This window comes from Enhydra lutris, unplaced genomic scaffold, assembly GCF_002288905.1.
Source record: "Enhydra lutris kenyoni isolate GAN:26980312 unplaced genomic scaffold, ASM228890v2 scaffoldscaffold24, whole genome shotgun sequence".
Classification (NCBI taxonomy): domain Eukaryota; kingdom Metazoa; phylum Chordata; class Mammalia; order Carnivora; family Mustelidae; genus Enhydra; species Enhydra lutris.
In genome coordinates this window covers 17819510-17842438 of record NW_019154108.1, presented here as the reverse complement: position 1 = coordinate 17842438, position 22929 = coordinate 17819510, and the positions used below count along the sequence as shown (strand labels likewise).

Sequence of the window (22929 nt, the reverse complement as noted above, 5' to 3'; positions counted from 1 at the left end):
AGGGCAACATGGAGAAAACCATGGACCACACCCTACAATGGCTACTTATTAGCAAACATAGCCAGCCTTCCTAGAGATGAAGGTGGGTAGGACAGAAACATTTTCAGGAACCAATCACCATTGATTATTAAATAAGATCACACCTCTTCCAACACTTGGAACGTTCCCTTAGAACCCCACAATCATGTGGATCTCCAGACATTCCCACTCTGGTCTGAATCTGACGGCCATCAGCACCTGAGGCCCCAGGTGCTACTGGGCCGTTACTCTAGGGCTCACTCCTTCATGGAGGGTGCTGAATGGGACAAGATCAGAAAGAGATTCCAAAGTGGAGAAGAATGGAAGGAAGCAAGCATCTTCCCCATGTCTCAAGCCCTGGGAGGGACTGGGCTCTAAGGCCCTGTCTGCTGAGTACCTCCCGGCCACCACCCACTCACCTTCATCATCAGCACGACGGTGTTCAGGGCGATCATGGCCATGATGGTGTACTCAAAGGATGGGGACACCACGAAGTGCCAGACGCGGTACTGGAATGTATGCCTGTTCTGTGGCATGTAGCGGGTGAGAGGTTTGGCGCTGATGGCAAAGTCGATGCATGCCCTCTGAAGGAAAGTCACAGCTATTAGCCCTAGCTCAAGTTCCCTCAACCTCGCCCATCAGTGGTCTCTCTGTTAGGTGGCTAGAAGAACGGGACAGTGCAGGGAAACCAGGGTCGGACTGGACAAGCGAAGGGGGAAAAGGGCAGCAGGGATTAGGGGGACAAAGTGCAGGTGTGTGGTCCCTTTAAATGAGTACACAGACCTGGGCTCTCACATGGGATGTGGATTTCATGGTGATCAGTCATGTCCTTCACACAGCCTGCGGCCAACACGAGCAGGCAGGAAGCCTTACCCGACGCCCTCAGTCGGAAGTAAAACTATCTCCCAATGCATTCCCATAGCGCTTTATTTGCTCTTTTCTCATAGTCTCAAACAGTTTCTGTTCCATTCCATTACAAAAATAATGAACCCTGCAATATGCCAGCACTATGTTTGTTCCTAGAAAAGCTGCACTAAGGAAGCCATATCCCTTATCCTTATAGCAAATACAAGCCACAGAGGGACATAGACTCATAAGCAAATGTCTTAATGTTGGAATTTTGGCACACATACTTTACTGCCACTTCTAGACTATTCACTGCACAAAGGCAGGGACTACACCTTAATCCTACCAGCTCTCTGTGCCTCATGCTTAGGTCTTAAAAGAGCAGATGTTCAAAAAATATTTATTTAATGACTGAATAATTAACTTTTCCCACCTTGCCATTTTCAATAAAGTTTTATTAAATGAAGTTTAATAAAGTTAAGAAAGTCTTCCTTCCTACCACTGTGATTCCAAGCAGCCTTTCTGGGACCCCAGAATTGCCATGCTCTAGGCCATATGTTTTTACCTCGTTCTTCTCCAGGCTGCACTCCTCCATCATCTTGTCCCCTTGCTCCTGGAAGGTGATGATGATGAGAGCCACAAAGATGTTGACAAAGAAGAAAGGGAAGACCACGAAGTAGACCACGTAAAAGATGGACATCTCCATGCGGTTGCTGCGGCTTGGTCCTCGGTCTTCCTCTGTCACGTCAACAGAATGCTGTAGGACTCTATAGGGACAGAGTGATGGGATATGGATGGTGGATGGCAGTGGCTTGTTAGGAGATGTGCCCCCTATTATATTTTCTTATGTAGCTTCCCTGGCTTTGAGGATCTACCATAATTTTTAGGGTCCAAAACCAAGCTGGTAAAGAACCACTGAGCCCCAATCCACAGCCCTTGCTAAGTCCTGTCCCAATAGCATCCATTGTTAAGAAACCAAGTTACATTATTATCTTAGGTCATCATATTCAATATCAAGAGACTCCTGGATGTCTATTTGGCATTTTACCAACTACAGCATGCTGCCACCAGAAACTGAGGTCTTAATAATTGCCAGGTCTAAATCAGCCATCAGCAGCCTTCTAGGGGCACCTGGGCGGCTCAGTCAGTTAAGCATGAGACACCTCATTTCAACTCAGGTCATAATCTCAGGGTTGTGAGTCACTGGGCTTTGTGCCGGGCATGGAGCCTGGTTGAGAGTCTCTCTCTCCCTCTCCTTTTGCCCTTCCCCTACCCCACTCACACCCTCTTTCTCAAAAAGAAAGAAAGAAAGAAAGAAAGAAAGAAAGAGAGAAGAAAAAAAAAACTATATTGTAATCTTCTTCATAAGAGGTATGATCACAGAAAGTGTCTCTGAGTTCTTCCAGCTCATTCTTTTTCTTTTTTTTAAGTAGACCCCATACCTATCATGGAACCCAATGTGGGACTTGAACTCATGACCCTGAAATCAAGAACTGAGTTGAAATTAAGAGTCAGATGCTTAACAAACTGAACCACCCAGGCGCCCCTCTTCCAGCTCATTCTTAACCCTCAGTCCTCAGGTGGAGGGCCAATATGGAGGATAAATGTGTCTAAAAGAGTCTCCAGAGACTGAAACAATAAAAATTTCAAATATTTCTTTGTATTCTCCTTCTTGATTTTTGCCTTAAGGCTTTTCATTCCTCTTCTCTTCCGCCTGTCTCACCCCTCATAACCACTTACTTTCTGGTAGAATAACAAAAGGGTTAGCCCTGTTCACCTTGAATAAGCTTCTCCAGGCAACCATGTATCCCATCCCAGCTCACACATAAGTATGCCAACTCAAACCCATCACTCACTGAGGCCATCCTTCTCCTGTGGAGACGGTGAAGAGGGTCAGCAGGGCCCAGATAATGTTGTCATAGTGGAATTCATGGCGTTTCCATTCCCGGCCTTTCACCTCCATCTTGTTTTTTTCATGATCTACATAGTTGCCTCTAAAAGTAGAGTACAGATGAAATAGGGCCTCTTCACTATAGCTCGTGGGAGAGTAAGGAAATTCTAGAAACTTCAATAATGCAGCTGAGTAATAATCAGGGTACAAATGCAAGGAAGAAAGCAGAGTCTTATCAAAGGCAGTCTATGATTGTGGAATAAAAGTTGTATTTGGTGACTAGTAGAAATGGAAGATTAAATCCTAATCCTTTTACTAGGCATAGTGTGTAACCTCGAGCAATTTAAACTTTCTGAGCCTCAACTTCCACAGCTAGAACATGAATATGAAACCTATATCAAAAGGTCATTGTAAAGATTTAAAATGAAAAACTGGGTATAAAATGCCAAGTGCCATGATTGACACAAAAGAGGTGCTCAATAAAAGTATAACAATTTCCTGTCTTGCCTTTTTCCTAAAAGAAGAAAAGAGAGACAGGTAAGAGAGAAAGAGAAGACCTATTGGTTGCCCAAGCAGGCATTGCCGGAATACTCGTACGCAGAAGGTGAGCAGAACATTATGGTTGCACTTACATGCACTCCTTCTCTGTGTCTTTGGAACTGTCTGTGCAATAAAAGAATTTTCCCTTGAAGAGCTGAACCGCAATGACAGCAAAGATGAACATGAAGAGCTTGTAGACAATGAGGATGTTGAAGACGTTCTTTAAGGAGGTTACCACACAGTCAAAGACAGCCTGCAAAGAGAAGTCCAGAGCCCTGTAAGTCCCCAGAACAGCCTGTGCATTTGCCTAGAGCTGAGTCAGAGCCACATCACCACCAGCCAGCCCTGCTGAGAAAGTGCCCTAGAGACATCCCCTTACTAAGAAGTGACACTCATGGGATTCAGAGCTGGCTTCCAAGCTGGTCATGACTGCAAGGACCTACCACCTGGAAGGGCACACGGGCTCCGAATCTGAAAGCAAACCCAAAATGGCAGAAACCAAATGGCAGCAGGCAAAGAGGGAGTCCTTTGTGGACTCCCAACAGGTGTACTCCAGTTAGGAGGAGGCACAGAAATGTATTGCAGAAAGGGATCAAATGGCTTGTCCCTAACCTGACATCTATTTTGGTGACATTCTTAGACTCGGTTTATATACTGAATATGCGTTGTTTTCTCTTTACCTTCCTAAATGGATCAGAGAGTGCAGTAAATTACCACCTATTATTTAATGATATATTGAATAAATTCCTACATTTGCTCCAAATATGTTCAACACTTCATGTAAATGTTCTTAGCTTAAAGCAGGCTGTATTGGGGATGAAGATTCAACAGGTGGTGTGGGTGGGGATGGAAAGCTATCTTTTCATAAGGCAGGGGGGACCGTTACAGGCCATGGGTGTCCCTGTGCAGAATCCCGAAGGGTTACACAGGAATTCAACATATTTCAAGCCATTTTTAGGTTACTTTCTAGGTTTTTAGGTTTAGCTCACTGGAGTCTCACCCCATAGCAGCACTGCATTTGTGCCCTTGCCGCATTCGTGCACTTGCTTCTTCACAGCGCTGGGTGGATGTTGCTGGTTTAATTAGTTCAGCACTGTAGGGAATGTGAGCAGCATGCAGCCTTATGGAATCATCAGAGCCACCTACACTTCCCTCAGGTTATGGAGCTGCAGAGAGACTGAGAAGCCAGCACTTCCTAATTAAATGGAATTAACCAAGGGCGGGGTTGCACACTCCATCCTGTGAGCTAATCGCACCATGCTGTCTGCGCTTCCTTAGGACTCCGACAAAGCTCAAAAAACAGGAGACCCCAGGAGCATGGGCTGCAGCTAACAATAGTGCTTAGGGCCCCAGACCCCAGCAGAAAGGAGTATTTATGGGCATGGACAAGACCTGGCACTATGATGGGTCTATTACCTGGAAGAGAGTTGTAAGGAAGAGTGTGTGTGTGCGCGCGTGTGTGTGTGTGTGTGTGTGTGTGTGTGTGTGTGTGTATGTATGTATGTATGTATGTATGTATCCTAGAGACCAGGCTCAGCCCAGTGCTGTGGCTCATGTGGCCTGGGCAGCAGTGAGCAGACCTCAGGGCTGTGAACCAGGAGTCCTGGTCCCTCCCTCATGGTGGTGAGCTCTCACTCAGGGATGCAGGAGGAAGAACTTTCCCCCATGAACCCAGCAATCACAATTTATGTGTGTGTGTTGGGGGGAGGGGAAGAAGTGTTCAGTATATTAGCAAACTGGACTTGAATGTTAAGCACACCTTGAGGGCAGAAAGGAGTCCCAAGAGGATGGAACAGGGAGGGCATGGGCTGGAAAAGAGGAGAACCAAGGTAATGCAGCTAGGAAACTTCCTGGCAACAGGAAGCACTCGATTCATGTTAACTCCATTCCCCATTCTCTGCCTCTGCCAAAAATGACTATTCTTGAGCAAGTTAACTGACTAATCTGTGCCTTAAAAATATGAAGGGTCGGGGAAAGAAAATCCTTTCCTTGTGTAGAATTATGAGGGAAGAAAGCATCCCAGTTTACTCGGCATGCTCTGGCATGCAGCCCAAAACATACGGGCCCCCCCCCCCCCGCCACTTCTGTTTTGGTGTTCCGAGTGCACCTTAATGACATGGGGTTCTTTCTGGATGACATGCCACAGGCAGAGTATATATAAAATACCACCTGGGGCTGGACTCAAGAGCCCCAACCCCCCCTCTGGATTTCTTGGCCCACTGGTTATTTTTCTTTGAAACGAAGACCTTCAACTCAGGCATTTGAAAGAACCCCAGTCTCTGTGTAAGCAAAAGGAATATTCCCAGAAATGATCCTCCAAGAGCAGGCTGACCATGGCTAAAGACAAGACGGGAGAAGAGGCCTCGGGAAACATTACCTTGAGCTTGGGCAAGCGCTTGATGGTCTTCAATGGCCTCAGAACTCGGAGGACCCTCAGAGATTTGATGGTCTTGATGTCTCGCCCCTTGTTTGTTCTGCAGCGGGGAGGCCCCCAGGGGTCAGAGGACAGGGGGAGAAATGAAAGTGGCATTCGCATGACTGCATTAACAACAGGGTGAAAGGGGAGACACTTGGGCAAGAGACCAGAAATGGGGTCCGAATGGACTCCCTTCAGGACGACCCCACAAAACATGCTCCGGGAAAATTTTTAATTCACTCCCCAGTGTGCACACACTCCTATGCATGCACACCCATGCGTCCTCACACAGAGGAACGCACCCAGAGTCCACGCACCCAGAGGCATCCACGCATGGATGGTAATGCACACCTCTTCTCCCCAACGGCCGGAGTCATGGCGGCTCATTACCACACGAGCAGAATGCAAAGGCAGTTTAGCTGACTAGGGAACGTGACTGGGCATGTCAGTCCACCCTGGATCCCCAGGTGCCTGCTCTACTGTTCTTCAGTAAGAGGCTTACAAATGATATTTGCTGAAGGGACTAGGAACCCCCGGTCAAAAGCATGTCTCATCAGAGGACTTGACCTAGCCCTTTCTTGGTGCAGGTTTGTCACCCCTGCAGAGTTCATTAGTTCAGGGGAGAGCAGGGTGAGGAAGGGCACTAGGGACATGACACTCCTGCTGCGTTAGCTGCCGCTTCCAGAGGAAGCATGTCACCTGGGCTTCTGGCCAGGACCTTGGCTCCCGCCCTAATTATCTGTGCATGGCTTGCTCTCTCTGCAGCCCCTCCCCATCGGAGGCCCTCTACACCCAGCACAGGCTGCAGAGAGCCAGAGAGTTGGAGAAGGCCCAGACTGCAGGTCCTGCCCACCTTGACCCGCCCTTCAGCTCAGGAGCGTCTCTAGTCAGCTGCTTGGAAATGTTTGCTCCCAATAGATAAAATACGTTTCTCTTTTTCTCTTCAGGAATGAGATAAATCAATCAACCTGCATTTCTCTCCCTACCCAGCTTATCCCGAGATTGTTGCATTCAATTCAAACAATTGCAATTTGTAAAAGACATACACAGATGGTAGGAAATGAGACTCAGAAGAGGGACCCCAGGCTCTGGTTCCTTCCCCATCTTGCTTCAGAGTACCATTACACCAATAGCCTGAGCAAAGGGGATCCAGAACATCAGATGGGAAGTACGAGGGCTTCTGCCTGCTTTTTACCCCGTTCTTCCTGCCATACCCACCACCCAGCCTTGGACAGAGAGATAAAAGATCATCTATGCTTCTACAAAAGGCAAGGTAGGAAGACATTCAATAGCATTCAAGGAATGCTGGCTTTGTCCAGAATGGGAATTTAAAGACCCTCTTAATGGCTGTAGGCCATGGCCTATAAGCCACTTTCCTTCAGTTGGAGCTCTGAATATAGATAATCCCAGAGTACTACATTAGAAGGTCTTTTCATCAAAGGATTTTGTATATTCTATAAACTCTTTTACTATATTACATTCACGTATCTACCTATCTAAAAAAAAGACAACTTCCAAGCCAAATACATACCCAAACCAGTGCCAATGATCCCTTCCCAAGAAGGCTTGGCGACTCCTAATTTTTGTTCTCTAGGATATCAGTGAGAACTTACCACTCACATAAACTCGGTCCTTTCTCAGGGAGCAGCCTCCTTCCCTCCTAACTGGGCTTGCACCCTCTTCCAACCCACTTCCCGTATTCTTGACTTCAAAGAAAAGGGAGAATGATATTTACCCCAGAGCGTTCCTATGGAGTATCCAGGTGGAAAGCAGTTAAAAAAAAAAGGGTTGAGGGTAGAGAGAAGGAAACAGTCAGAAAACTTCAGGGAGGCCAGGAAATCTTACAGCAGCAGGGAATTGGACAAGCACGGGCCCAGGAGATCCCGCTTACAGCCTTGGCACTTGGTGGAGTTCACACGCTCTGTGAAAGGAGGGACCAGCGCACTATTTGCTCCACTCCCACCTCTTCAACCTGCAAAGGCAAAGGCCCTTTGCAGGCACCAGTGAAACTGCCTCTCACCGGATGGCATTCCCCATATTGTGCTTGATTTCATGGAGACCCGTCTAGTGACATTTCCTAAATAGAGGCTTTGACTTCCATTTCCTTAGTAGTCTTCCAACAAACTCTATTTCCAGTGAATTTATAAGAAACCAGGATAGAGGAATTAGGTCTGCTCTGGGCCAGAAATTCTGTTGGGAAAGGCATTTTACGTCACAGTGGTGTATCTATGTTTCTCAAGGATTTCGTTTGTAGTGGGGTGCAGGACCTCTTTGATAGGGATAATAAGATCTCTCTTAAAAGCACAAATGGGAGAAACACCCTAAAACCACCTCAGGATCTGGGGCAAGGCATTGTGTATCAAGTTCCTGATGTCACACAAAGGGATGCCCTTTGATAAGTTAAAAGACCAACTGTCTATCGTGAGCTATTTACTGTGCACCTTGGAGAAAAATCGTCCCAGCTCTATTTGGAGGCCTGCCAATAATAAAAAGGGTGAGAACACAAATGTGAAATATTTGAGATTAAAAATAATGAGAGCTAACTTTCTGTAGATTTACTCTAGGCTAAGCCCTTTTAGTGCAACTCTTTCTGTGGCCCTTCTAATAACCTTCTAATAACAATTCACAGATGTGATTCAGAGAGGTTAAGGAGCACCTAGCACTAGCATGGGAAGCTGGGCCTTGAAGCCAAGACTGTGAGGTGGTCGGAGCTCTTGCTCTGAACCACTAAGCCTCTGTACCAGAAGGTTTTGGTTCCAGGCTCCATCAAACCATATTCTAGAGCTGGAAAAGATCCCTGAAACCCCCTTAACTACATCCCCACGAAAATGTGCCCTGTATGAGGTCACTCAGGGAGTGAGCCACAGTCCCACTGGGGATTCTTCCTGCAGCCATGTAGAAATGTCTAGAATTCAGGTTGGGCTTCTCCGCTGCCGGTTGCTGGAAACGGTACTTTTTCTCCTTAATCTTTGTAATGTATCACAAACCTACGGTACACCACTATATGTCCCAAGCAAAAAGTTCTCATGATAATTTTACTCAGTATATGATCTCATATTAAAAAATACATTCATTTTTACAGTACTTGCCAAACTAATGGTGATATGGGATTAAATCCAAGGCTTTATAAATCTTAAATCCCTCATGCGACACCCTCTGAGAGTTTAGAAGGCAAAGATAGTATCCTTCCCTTAGTTACAACAGTGTCTTCTCATACATGAGACTGGGCACACGGTGGGTCAGCCAAACACATCTTTATCCACTCATATCACAGCACTGATGGAGTCCTTAATGGAGGTCAGGCACTTTCTAGGTATGGGTATACCACTGTGAATAAAACAAATGAGGTCCCTCACTTCTTGAAACTTACCAAGTCTAGTAGGGAGGACAGACCTCAAGTAAGCAAGCCAACAAACAAAAGTATAATTGCAAGTTATATGCCATGAGAAAATCAATCATCTGACTGAAAATTTCACCAAAACAACTACACAGGTCACCTTCCTTTCCCCAGGCTACATTCATCGTGAGGAAAAGCTTAGAGAGAATCTTCCATACTCCTAAAATGAGAGAACAGAGTAGGATCAATGGATGGGCAGGTGATTTAGGGTGACACACTCCCGGCTTTTACCTGTTGCTTAGCCCAGGACCTCAACTCTGAGACATTTATGTCCAGTAGCATCTGAATGGGTTCTCAGAGGTTTATACTCACAGATGCCCATTTTATGAAAGAAAGCCCCAAATTTCTTGCTCTTCCCACATACCTGGATAAAGGACAAAATTTGTTCTCTGTAATTAATGTTTGCCCCAGGATCCTACTAAACTATTTTGCTATGGAACAAAGAGCATTTCTGACCCATTGTTTGTCTGACTTGTTTGTCTCTTGTTTTGGAAAATGCGGATCCTTAATAGTACAGTCTGATCTCAACAGCTGATTGTAGCTGCCGATGTAAGCGGAGGTGGGGGGACATTCGGACCATGCTGACTCCCACAAAGTTGAGCCAGGGATAGTAATAAGACTGAGGCCCAAAGCAAAATACCGATTAGTCATTGCTCTGCACATTTTTCAAACAGGCCCCTCATAGCAGAGAAGCCACTGAAAAGCTACAATTTTGAGTGGTTGCAGAAAAGCACGCTTGCTTCTTGGGTTTTTTAACATATGTTCAGCACGGATTTGAAAATTGCCTTTTGAAATGAAAGGAACAATAGATAACAAAACCATGGAGCCCATAAACGTCTTACTGACTTAGTCCCAATATTAATTTTAATATTAATTAAAATACATACTAATTTACACATATGCTAGGCCAAACTACCTTTCCCAAATCCTGGCACAGGAGAGTTATTTAAGTCATTATTGTAGTCAACAAGATGGCAAGGGAAATGTTTTATCAAACCAAGAGGACAAGTTCGTCAAGCACTTTAATGGAGGCCTATTATTTTTGAAATAATTCATATGCTTTTTACAAATCATTTAAATATAATCATTTGATAACGTTTTGTTAGTCTTTGCTACTCTATGTATAATCAGAATTTTTTTTACACTGCCTAGCTAGTTCGTGAAATTTATCAGGTTTAAAAACGGACTCTAATGTTAAAACTTGAGGATAATTTCACAGGCTAGGACATACTGGTCCCCCTTTAATTGGGACTCAACTGGGCCACCCATTTTCCCATTTATTTCCTACTCATTTCTTATTTGATAAGGTCCTGGCTGCTCTCCAGGAAGAAAAAAAAAAAAAAAGCCACACTTCTCTTACGTCTCATCAGTAAAAGATGAGAATTTTCCAGCTCAGTTGTCAAGTTGCCCTCCAGATCGTATGAATATCACTCATCATTCACTGTAACCTCACTTCTCAGTTTCTAGGCCTCCCCTTTCTTAGAAGACGTGCTTGCACATTGATTTCTGCAAGAAACCAGCTCTTTCCATGGTGGGCAGAGCAGGGACATCAGATTCTGAAGAGCTCCTCCTCCTCTAAGTGGAATGGCCTTCTGCCCTCCTCCATGAGCCCTGGAGAGAACCGCGCAGGGACCTTAAGGAATCTCTTGCATTAGAAGCACGGACAGGCTTGCTGGAGTGTAAGGTAGGGACAGGAGGTCACACTGTGGGGAGCCCTGAGCCTTGCTGAAATGTCTGGACTATTACTTGGGAGGCCATAATAACTTCGATATGCACTTGCTAAGGGGTTGGCACTATACAGGACACTGAATATATTTTACCTTACTTAATTCTCATAAGACCAAAACACAGCTATTTTTAATTTCCACTTATAGATAAGGAAATAGAAGTTCCGAGAGTTAAGACAGCTAATAATTCATTATGCTGGGGTGCAGACCTAAGTTAGGCTCTGAAATCCACATCCTTATTTATGTTACAGTGCCTTTTCAGATGAGAATCGCAGGAGGGTTTTTAACCAAAGGAGGAACAGCAAAAGAAACCAGCAGTTCCTGAACTCAAATAATGAGCTATCTTTCCTCTTAGCCTTAATCAGCCTAGGGCCTGTGAGTGTACATGGAAAGGAAAAGGTACAGATGGAACAGATAGGCAAGGTCGGGGATGCCCTTCCCTACCTGGTCCGTAGGTCTTGTCTATCTCCAAGCAGAGACAGATGGATCGGAAGGCTAAGGAGTGATCTGTACCTAGCCACCAAGTTGAGTTTACAGGGGTTAATGGCTTGGAACTGACTACAACAATGGAGGGAGAAGGGAGTTCGATGTAATGGAGAAAGCCCCTAAACTTGAAGTAAAAAATACCAGTTATTTTAGAACAAAAACTGGTTTTGCTACTAGTCAAATGAGTCAAAATAGTTAAAGTCTCAAGCAATCCACCTCTCCACTACAAAACAGGACTGCTGAGAGATGAATGAAATAAACAGTTTGAAAACACTTTACAAATTTTAAAGACCAGTGGAAATGAGAAGTTGCACGGGGAGTACTTATCCCCAGAGGAAGTCTAGGACCTGTTGGTAAGGCTAGTTCATCTATGTGTGTATTTTTCTTCCTCGCCCCCTACCTCAGCATCATTTGGGGTCCCCCATGAGCCCTAAATCCTTTGCAACTCTACCAACTTCCTTTGCTCCATGACCAGGCCACCAACTCTATAAGAAGTGGCTAGTGCATAATCCTTTCCTTCCTGCAAATGCACCTTAGTGAGCTCCCGATACACAGTCATCATTGCCTTCGAAAACTTTCTCCTTTACAAAACACAGCACCACACTCTAACCGGAAGGTCCACACGCTGAGAAGCATCAGGGGACAGCAAGTCACCTTACTGTCTCCTAGCAGTTTTGTTATTCAGGCTGGGGAAGAGTGACCTGATCTGTCTTGCTTCCTACACTTCACCTTCCAAACATACCCAAGACTCCTCATCTACTGAAACTTCCCAGAGGGCCTTGGCACTGGCTAAAGTCCAGCCAATACGCTCCCCCAGCAGGCGACTAATTCATAATGCTAGGTTGTGGCTCTGTGAGTGTGGATTAGGCAGATGGCTTGCAGGTCACGTGATCTGAGCTGATCCTTCCCTAGTCCCACCACGAAATCTGCTCTGAGTTACTCCAAAACTTACTGTTAAATCTGGAGGACACTGTGATGGATTTCTACGAATCCTGCAGCTCTGAGCTGGTCCTGTGTCTGGGAAGGCTCTGGTGTGGGGTGCACCTTGCATCTGAGGCTGGTGAGCTACACTGCGTGCTGCCATGTGAACAGACCGTGTTCCCTGGCTGGATCATTTCATTTGTTAATGTGGCCAGAGGCTGACATCCCATTTATAATCAACCATCTCCCAAATTCATGCTCGTTAATAAAGAGAAATGCTGGGACAACCACACCCATTGCCTCCATAGGATAAAGGTCTCCAGATGCACATTCCCTAGCATCAGTGATGTAAATCACAGACAATGTATTTTCTAGCATTCATCAAAAAACATGCGTGCTGGAGCTTAATGCCAAGAGCGGGTAGACTGAGAATTTATCTCTTTCTTTCAGGCACCCCCTCTACGTGGCTCCTACTCTGTCCCTCCTAATTTATCCCAAAACCCATTCTCAAGGCACTGTGGGTATAATACAGCAGTAGGCACCCCAAGAGCCTCTTGGCCATTAATCACCTTTAGGGTCCCTGCCTGGGCACAAAGTCAGGGAAAGTCACTCTTGAGGTGACCCTTAAAGCTGGAGTCTGGAGGAACAACAACCTTCTATCTGCTCACCACTGGAAATTTCCAATTCCAGCTCAGCCAGCATCCTAAATCCACAGTTAATTGGCTACCTGATGGCGAAATTTAATTTTAATCCTTCATTCTCTTCCACAGAACAGTGGCACTGGATGACCTGTCTGGTTCAATGGCAAATGGGTCTTCTTTGCATGAAGCAGGACTTTGTCCACTTTTTTTCCCCCCTCCAAGATTAATGGATAGTCACAACTTCCTTTGGGAGATGCCCCTTTCAGTTCTAGGAGAATAGGGGTTATCAAGAAAGAAATCCCACAGCAAAGTGTGAGATGTGAGGGGGACTGCCTCAGATCCAGGCAAGCAGTAAAGAATAGTGAGGAGTCAGGTATAGGGAGAAATGTCTGTTCTATTCCGTGCTCTGCTGAGGGTAAGTACCTACTAGCATTTCAGCTCTGGATAGCCACTCCTTTCTCAGAGCACACATTCACACCTTTACGAATACAAAACAAACCAGGGTACCATATTCTGCGGCTCCTTAGGGCCCTTCCAAATCTAAAATTATCTCCGTGTATTTCACTGAATGAATTCAGAACCAGCTTGGCCACTGCAGGTGTTTCTGAATGCATTCAAATGACCTTATCCATCTTAAAGACCGGGGCAGAGTGTCAAGTGTCAGAAAAGCAACATACTTCAATGAAAAGAATGTAATAAAAGCTAATGTGGGAATTCTGGTTCCTTCTGGCATCAAGAGGCAGATTGACTCATGTTTTTCCTTTCTGGCCAAGCACTGAGTAATTAAAGGCCAAGTGCGGCTGTGATCCAGATCCCCCGCGTGCCAGGGAGCCCTGACCTTACCTCATGCCCCGCTAAGATGGCAGGCAGTGAGGGAGGGCTTGGGTCTCAGCTGCCAGAGAGCCTGCGTGACTCTGACTGATGCACCAGCCCCAGTGCGGGGAGGAGGTAGGAGCAGAACTGCTCGTTATTTTTCTTTAGATTGTTTGTGTGGACAAGTCATTATAAGCTGTAAGTTTACTAGTTAGAACCCAATCCAGGATAGCTGGATACCTGGTGACTTGACTTGAGCTAGTCAAGTAACACACTGTGGAACAATGAGAATGAGGAGGATGAGGGGCTTGGTTGGGTTGGAGTGAAGGATCTCACACACACATATGTCCCTGTGCTCTCCTGCCTTTCCTCCTGAGATGCTGTCCCTGCCCAGCTGCCTGTCCAAATCCCTTCACAAGCCACTTCAAATGCAAAACCCAAGGGCCAGATAGCATCACTGCCTCACTGCGCATAATCCTGTAAGGTTCAGGAACTCAACCTGACATAGGGGCTTGATGCCCCTAATTTCCCTATGAGGCAGCTGCCTCCAGGAGGATGCCCCAAAGTGAGGGAATGTGCCTGAGGTGCAGATACCCAGAAATGCCAAGGCTGGAACCATCTTTGTTGTCCCGCCCAGGAGGCTGGGAGGCAGACATGATGGCAACAGGGTGTGAGGAAACTGGGACAAGCAGTTGCTGGCCTTTTGGTGTAAAATAATGATCAAACAGAAGAATCCCTCTTTTTCAGATAGAAAAAGATAAAAGAGAAAGGTTTCACAGATCCAGTCACTCACCAGACTTTTCTTGAAACCTCAAGGAGGAAAAGGCATGGTCAGGACATTTATAGTTGGCGAACACTCTGTGTCTCCATATGGCCCAGAAAGTGGGGTGTTGTGAGGGCAGCAGAATGAGGGAGAAACAAAGCCAACCTCTGCCAAAACTCTGCCCGTCTCCCTACACAGGTATCTGGCTGAGGCAAGGAGACCCGAGTGTTCTTATAAATGCTTTATAATGTAAAAATGTGCCGGGATGCACAGGAAAGGTGCGAGTAGAGTCTCTTTCCGTTGATTTTCTCATCTCCCAGTACGCCCACACTTAGAAAAGAAATCCCCGTCACCTCCTCCTCAAAAGTCAATAATAAAAGTTCCCAAACAGAATTTGTCAGGTTTACATTATAAAGGATCCCTTCCCTTGAGGTACACAGCTATAGAGAAGAGAGAGTTCTCTTCAGCCACTACGTCAACGACATATATGCTTACAGAAAACATACATGACGGTAGGTGCAGACCTCTGCCAGAAGGGCTCAGGGGACCACACAGTTTTCTTTGAGAATTCAGCTACAGGACCTTGCTTCCCCTTGGTTACGGGCATTGCTCTTGGGACTTGGGTTGGGTTCTGGGAAGATCCTGGCTGGTCGCAGTGACAGGGATGCCAAGTCGCCTCTCACTTCTGAGGCATCGCATGAAGGTGTTACCACAGCCATCACGGTCAGATATGCTCAGACTGAGTAACAGCCCGAGCAGAAGCCTCCACAGTAGCCTCTCCTCAGGAGGAAGAGAGTGAGACGGGGCAGGGGTAAGGCTATCTGAGTGGTGGACATCCTCAGGGGTAAATACATGGGTTCTGAGGATGAAATCTGTAACTGCAAGGAGGGAGGTCCTTAAAAAGCCTACAGAAAACCCCACATTTGGCTTCCTATTGGCTTGAGCCTCCTACCATGGCCCAGCTGTGCTACACAGGCTTCCTTCTGCTGTGTGCCCCAGGCCAGGCCCTCACTCCGCTGGCAGGGGGGACCCGGGCCAACCCTACCAAAGTGATGGGAGAGCTGAATGAGGAAGGGGAGAGAAAAGAGTTAGGAAGCGTGGCGTGTGAGCAAGAGAAAGCATTGCCTGGACCTCCGCAACGTGACAAAGGCCAGAGGAGACGGGTGTGAGTCTGTTCTATGAGCAGGAGAAAGGGGAAAGGGGGTGTGCATGGCCAGCTGGGAAGGATGGTAGCACAAGAGAGTGGATGGAGAAGGGGGAGCAAGTACCATTTACACTTCCAGGGACATTAAGAAAAAGTTCAGGAAGTGACATCACTAAAAGCAAGTGATGGATCATAACTCTCAATCCATCACGTAAGTGTGGACCCCAGAACCAGGGGATTCTTGGGGTTTCCTGCACTGTACCTGGTCTGAGGACCCACAGAGAGGCTTCGGTTCCGGGGCTGTTAAGGCCTCCCCTGCCACCAGCACCAAAGCCACCATCGCCATGTTTTCAAAGGGCACAAAAAAAAGAACAAGATAGATGACAACCCTCCAGCCCATCATTGTCACTCTGGACCTGAGGAGAGACAACTGGACTGTGGACGTGGGGCAGGCATGCAGAGGCTTTCGCTGAAACACAGTTCCTCCCCACGGGCACCTACGTACCTGCCTGGTTACTGGGGTGTGTGTCTGTGTGCCTGTGGGTCTGTGCGCGCCCACACGTCTGCATGCGTGTGTATGCGCATGTGGGTGTGTAAAACAACCCAGATGTTGAAACCAGCCTGTGTTCACCTTCAGCCATTTGCACACATTATACATCGACACACACTTGGCTCTGGCATCTTGACTTCAGGATGCAATGAAAGAATGGAAGGATGAGGAAGGGAATTACTATCTAACAAATCATCGAACATTACATCGAGACAGATGATGTACTATATGTTGGCTGACTGAACTTAAGTTTAAAAAAGACATTTGTTGACTGTTCACGTTGTGCCACGTCCTAGGTGCTAAGCGCTCCACAGGCATTGTTTTGACTCCATTGCAGAGATGAAAAACTGAGATTAGGAAGTTTACGATCCTGCTATGTTACTCTAGGACATCACGTAGGTACGGAGAGGGGCTGGGATTCAAAAGCAGGGCCTGCATGAGTCCAGAGCCCACCCCATCCTTTCCTGTCACCCCCATGAGCTCTGTTCTTCCTAAAGATGGGGAGGATCCTTTCCTATTCCTTCTCTCTCCTCATCTTTTGTTTCTTCAAAGAGAGACAAACTACTTTACTGAGATCAAAATAATAAAGAACAATATGACGAATAATATATGCAAATGAATTGATAAAATGAGAAGGAAACTGACCTTTTAAAAACTCAAGGGTGATATTTATCCTAACAAAGTAAGTAGGCCTCCTGAGGAAAAAGCCAGACTTTAATGATTTTTTTTCTAAGAAGGAGGAAGAGGAGCTGGGAGTCCCTTTGGTAGAGCTGCCTTGGTTTTTATCTTAAGAATTTATAGAAGGTCCAGATGTTGGGGAAAATACCATGCTTTTGTGAAATTTCTTTGGAACTAGCTCAGTCATGTCTAATAAGAGGCTTTCTTTTTGTGAGAGGCACAGGTGATTCCATATGACTCTAAAGGTAAGTGCGGTTAATACACTGGTCTACAAGGGGGACAAGGTATGCAGACATTGTCCTGCCAACCCAGCTCAGCGCCACCAGCCACATTCAACCTGGCTCTCCTTTGGAGGGTTCTCTGTGGCTGGGACAGCAATGCAAATAGCCCACTTCTAGGTTCTGGAAGATCTTAAGTCCTTAGGACAGCTGGGGACATTTCATCTCTCCTACAAAGAGCTCCCAACCCTCAGACACTTAGAGAATGTTCCTTCTTCACTGTCACCCCACCTCCTTCTCTGACAGGATGGGCAGAAGCTGATATGGTATTTGTGGGGAAGGGAGGGATGGATGAGCCCTTTCTAACCACCTGGACCTGGGAAGGTCCAACCTCTGTAGGCACTCTGCCCCTTCCCTTTTGCAGTTGCTATCACTGCCAGCAACTCCCAGATGCTTTCCTTCTGCCTCATCACAGTTTAGCCAGACTTGCTTAAAGACTCAGCTCTCTCTTATAGTTGGAGAGACTGGAGGGAAGTCTACTGTGCCACCTGGAAAAGGGGGAGGCTCTCTGGCAGTGCAGCAAGGTGTAGACAGGGACCGAAAGCTGTCATTCATCTCCTGGGCACTCTATACACCAGCTTAAGGAAAAGGCCCTGATCGTGTGTATTTCTTAGCTACACCCTGAAAAGCCCAGAGAGCCCCTTCCTTGGCTGGATGCCACAGGAAATGTCAGCATGTGGTTGAAAACCTACTACAGCTGATCAGTGTCTGGGGGAAAAAAATTCCCCAAATGTAATGAGCATGGCTTAGTCACCTGAATGTTTTCCTCAGTGCGTTACCAAGGAAGTTGTGAAAGTCTTAGGTTCTGGAGCTAAACACATGATCATGGTTCTTATATGTATAAAATATCTCTGGGGTACCCCTGCTCATGAGCAGTCTGTAACCCCTGACTCTGTTCTACACTCTGCATTCTTCTTCCAAGTGGATTCTTTGACATACCCAAGAAAGGAAAGGGTATGTGAGCTGTCCTGGGTCCCTCCCTGAGCCCATGGAGGAACTGCCCACACGGGTGAGCTCCTGCCCATGCTTACTCATCTCCGAGAAAGGAAATCCAGGGCCTCTGGCTTCTTCCTTGGGACTCCCCCGGCTCCTCCTTCACCAGTGCTGCCGTTTGGGGCAGTGAGCTGAAGCTATGAGGCTCGCTGGGGTACCACAGAGGACAAGTGGGAAGCAGACTTCCAGGGTCGCTTTCTTTGGCACCAATCTGAGGGAACTGCCTCTCACGCTGGCCTCGGAGAAGGCCTTGAATCAGCCCAAGTCTCAGGAAGAAGGGATGAAAGGACATTGAACAAGAAGAAAGAATTACACTTACGCCAAAGCAAAGGCCACCAATGCGCCAACCACCACCACGAAGTCCAGGATGTTCCACAAATCGCGGAAGTAGGACCCGTCCTGCAGGATCAAGCCTTGGTCTATCATCTGTGGGAGAAGGATATGAACAGCCACAGATGAGCCCACAGAAGCCGGCAATGCACCTGGAGCTCAGGGCTCCCCAGGACAATGCCTCTACTGCCATTGCCTCCACAACCAACCCTACACAAGGACCTGGAGAGCAAAAGGACAGGTCCCACAGGCTCTCTCCACCTAACTGTGAAGCCCAAGGCCCCATGTCATAGCCACCAGGGTTCAATTAGACTCCTCAGCCTCACATTTCTCCTTCCTTTAGTGTCTCGGAGCACCAGAGGTCCCCACATATGCACAGATGAGGAATACCCCAGACGGCAGAGACCATGAACAAGAAAGTGGGGTGTTAGGTTGATGGGGCACAGATTGGTAAGCAGCAAGTGCAGCTAGGACTACATGGAGTCTGGGAGAACTCATCCCTACTTGACCCTCTGCCTTGGCTTGAACCAGGGGGCAACGCTCGGGAGGCAAGGACAGTCCCCATGCCTGTCTGCATTCCTGACTGCCTGAGAGCAGACAGGCCCCTCCCTGGGCCATACCCACAGGTCTGCCCCAGTCTAAACAGATCCCCCCCAGTCATGCTGTGCCATGAAATCTGGCCGTGATAGACTTCCTCAGACTTCTGAGGCCAGAAGAGGGGTCTCCAGAGGCCCTACTGAGGTCTGCCATTGGCTGGTAGGTGGCAGCACTATACTAAAGGAGCAGACCCATGACCCATCCAAACCCTGGAGCCCAGCTTTTCTCTGGAAGCTTTTACCTTTATGACCATTTCAAAGGTGAACACGCCAGTGAAAACATAGTCAAAATACCTCAGGACCTGTAAGACACAGGGAAAGGGAAGACACCCAGGTGTGGCCATCAGGCCACAGGCATGCATTTGCCCACACACACGCAGTCCTGCACCCCCACCACAGCTCACTTCTCCCTCAGAACAGAAGCTTGGGCTTCTCACTGTTAGCTGGACACAGGGAGGAGAGGAGCCATGCATTCTCCTACAGCTACAGGACCCTGTGGTCAGTCCTTGGCTCTTCCTTCCCGTTGGCCAGAACTTAACTTCTTGGATCCCAAATGACCCACAGATATCTCCCTCAGGCCCTGGAATCCTTGTCAGTTGCAATGCTCCCCACATACCTCCTTCATATCTCCTGACATATACATTCGGGACCTCCAGGAGATGTCTCAGCAACTCAGGGTAGAGTTTCAGCTTCCCAAATTCATGCATATCCCTCACGACCCGGCATCAGAGAGCCTCCCCCCACCCACCTCCAACACAAGCCCCTGGGTGGCTGCAAAGACTGGCTGGCTCTGGAGGGAAGGCCTGTCGATGAAGCCTTAGGGCACGTGGGGGGCTGGGAAGAAAGAGCTGATCTAGAAAGGGTCCATACTTTGTCCTGAGCAACAGGAATGGGCCATTTCTTAAGCCTTCCTCATTGCCCCCAGGAACCTTCCCTAGTTCACCTTCAACACTGGGCTGGGGAGGGGCTGGGACGGGGTGGGTCCCAGGGCTGATGGCTCGGCTCCCATGCACCCACTTTGTTGCGCTCAGAGTTGGTCAGGACGGGGTCCTCGGCTGCCAGGGCGATGCTGCTGGCCGCGATCACCAGGAGAATGCACATCTCAAAGTAGCGCAGACTCACGATGTAGTGGCAGGCCCTGCGGATCCTGGGGGATGGCAGAGCCAAAGGAGCTGCCTCAGCTTCCCGCCCCCTCCCCTTACTCCCCACCCACGGGCACATCGGCCTCCGCCAGACAGCCAGGCCCTGGCCAGAGGAAGCCACAGGGAGAGCAATTTAATTTCGCAGGCACCACCCGTGATTTAAAGCTCCAGTGGGAGAAGATAATCAGATTGGTTAGAGGCTGCAGTAGCGCAAGCCAAGATACATTATCCGTAGGCACGTCTGAGCCACCGGAGCAGCCCGACAAAAAGCACTGCGCATGCCCACATGGTACCCTCCAACACCTCTCAGTGTGTACTCCCCCTGCCCCCATATAAAAACTGGGACATAGCAAGGAAATTGGAAGAACCAAGAAACGTAATGATATACCTGGAGTCTAAAATACCTAATGAGAGTAGCGACATGTTTTCATGAGCCCCGGTATGCTGATTAAAGTGATTATGTTCTACAGACTGTATTCTGGACTTGCGACTTGACATACATTAGCCCAAGTTCCTTCCTTCCCAGAGCCTTGCCAGAATACTGCCCATGTGGTCATGAAAACCTTTCTGTCTTCCTAGCCTCAGAAGCTGGTCTCTGTGTACATCTTGTTCATTTCTGGGGCAAAAGGCAGCTCAGTCTAACCTTCCAGAATCTTCTCTGCCACCTCCATCTTATGCCCCTACCTGTGCTTTGAGGAACCATGCTCATTTCAAAATCCACATTTGGGGTTCTGGGACCAATACTCTTAAACCCCAGTGGGCCACTATCTATCTAGGCTCCGTATTCTCAGCTCTGTCTACCCTTGGAATATTTGGTGAAACATCTGAAGTAGACTGCCTTCCTCCCACCCCACCCCCACACAACTTACCAACCAAATAAAAGGACTAAGAGGCAGAGGGTCGTTTTCTCCTGACATCTCTCATGCTTCCCTGTCTTATTTTGTGGACTTAGTACAGAGCTCAGAGGCTTTTCAATCCCATGACCCAGCTCCACCAGTGAGCGTCCTATATGTTCCGGATGTCCAGCCATAGTCCACTAAGAAGGATCAGGAGGAGGAGTGGACCCTTAATTCTCCTTCTCCTCGTCACCCCACCCTGGCTCTAACCCTGGCACCAAAGGGGGAATGACAGGAGGGGGCCTTACGGGTTGGTGGTGCTGAAGATGAACATGGAGCTGTGGGGCACCATGGCTTTGCCTGTCTCACGCTTCTCCTTCTTCTGCTGCTTCTTTTCCACCTCCTCTTCTTCCTCTTTGATTTCTGCCTCCTTCAAGGGACTGGCTTCTCCATCAGTCTTGTTGCTAACTGCAAAAAGGACATGGTGAAATCATCAGAAACTTTGCCACCTGTGAGGATGGTGTCCGTTGGGGACAGGATAGAAAGGAGGGGAAGGGGTTAGAGGAATGTGTCTAGCCAGGTACGTTGCAAACACTGGAGGTGTCCACTATTACACAGAGTTAAGCCCTTACTCTCGTTCTTGCCTGGCCCTCGCCCTAATTTTACATGGTATGCCCTTTTTTGGATGTATAAATAATAATCATGTTTTCCAGGGTCACAGAAGTCTTGTTTCTGTTGTAAAGTTTACAAAGTCGACATATCTAAGATCTAGATTCTTTGCCTATATTCATTTACTGAATTTTCACATCACTACACCCTGAGCAGCGTGTAGTCTGCCCATTATACAGACAGAAAAATTGAAGTTCAGGGAATTCAAGTACCTATCCTAGGTTCATACAGCTAGTTCCCAATTCAAAATCCTGTAGCCTTTCAATGATCTCACACTGCAATGGAAGATTTTAAGAAACCGTTACTCTGTTTGCGGCTGACTTTCTGTCTGTGCCTGTTTCAGTCGTGATTAATGTTGAAATGGCAATGCAATATTCATGCACTCCAGAATGGGGAAGAGGAAGGAGCTGGAGGCTGAGGGGAGCTCTTGGGCCACCACCCTCACTTTCCACATGCAAGTCACAATGCAAGGTGAGTGGCAGAGAGGCGGAAGCTCTCCAAGCGGGACAAGGGATGCCGTCAGCTCTCCCACTGTTCGCTCTCAGAGAATGTCTCTACCCTGGAGCTCTATGCAAGCAGCAAACCTTTGAGGTTCTGGCCCCTTCTGGGTCCTTCCAAGAAGTAACTCATCCAAAATGTCTCTGATAATACGCTCTTACCTATGACCAAGGCCATCGACCAGCCCCAGAAAAAGAACTTCTTAACGTTTCTCATCAGAGAGGGTCCAAAGCACTAATACTAGAGCATAAAATGAAACAGCAAAAGTGGTTGTCTGAAATCCCAAGACAGGACCGAGCCAACCCCAGGGAGCACTGCACATGAGAGATTTCGTTTTCTAAAGTACTACTGGTATTCTGAGCGTAGAGAAGGTGACGGAATGGAGACGGAGCAGTGGGAGAAAGAAAAACGGGGAGAGCAGAAGACTGTTCTGTGAACAGAAAAAGAAGGAAACGGGAGAAACACAGCCAGGGTGGTTGCAATTCAGTGGCCATGGAGCAACAGGTGGGATTAAGGCAGGAGTGGGTGTGTGGTGAGGGTCAGGGAGGGGATGGGGTGGGGTCGGGAAGGAGGGAAGGGGGTGGGGTTAGTACAGGATAGGGGTAGGCTTAGGGCAGGGATGGGGTTAGAGCAGACATCGGGTAGAGATTAAGTTTAGGGCTGAGAGAAGCATGGGGTTGATGGAGGAAAAGGGATGGGGTTGAAACAAGGACAGGAGTGAGGTTGGGGTGGGGTTAGGGAGGGGATGGGGGTGGG

At 47.6% G+C, this 22929-nt stretch overlaps 1 protein-coding gene across 3 annotated transcripts in view; it reads right to left on the bottom strand.

The window, feature by feature from the left end:
* LOC111150674 (calcium voltage-gated channel subunit alpha1 E) overlaps positions 1-22929 on the bottom strand; it is a 309893-nt gene that overhangs the window by 39297 nt on the left and 247667 nt on the right. For all 3 annotated transcript variants that reach the window (XM_022508204.1, XM_022508205.1, XM_022508206.1), the window contains 10 exons: positions 21315-21474; positions 20046-20175; positions 19271-19330; positions 18422-18528; positions 7447-7458; positions 5673-5769; positions 3388-3548; positions 2721-2858; positions 1430-1631; positions 438-602 (listed from right to left, as the gene is read on the bottom strand). In XM_022508204.1, coding sequence (XP_022363912.1) covers positions 438-602; positions 1430-1631; positions 2721-2858; positions 3388-3548; positions 5673-5769; positions 7447-7458; positions 18422-18528; positions 19271-19330; positions 20046-20175; positions 21315-21474 — 1232 coding nt within the window. The remainder of the gene's footprint in view (positions 1-437; positions 603-1429; positions 1632-2720; positions 2859-3387; positions 3549-5672; positions 5770-7446; positions 7459-18421; positions 18529-19270; positions 19331-20045; positions 20176-21314; positions 21475-22929) is intronic.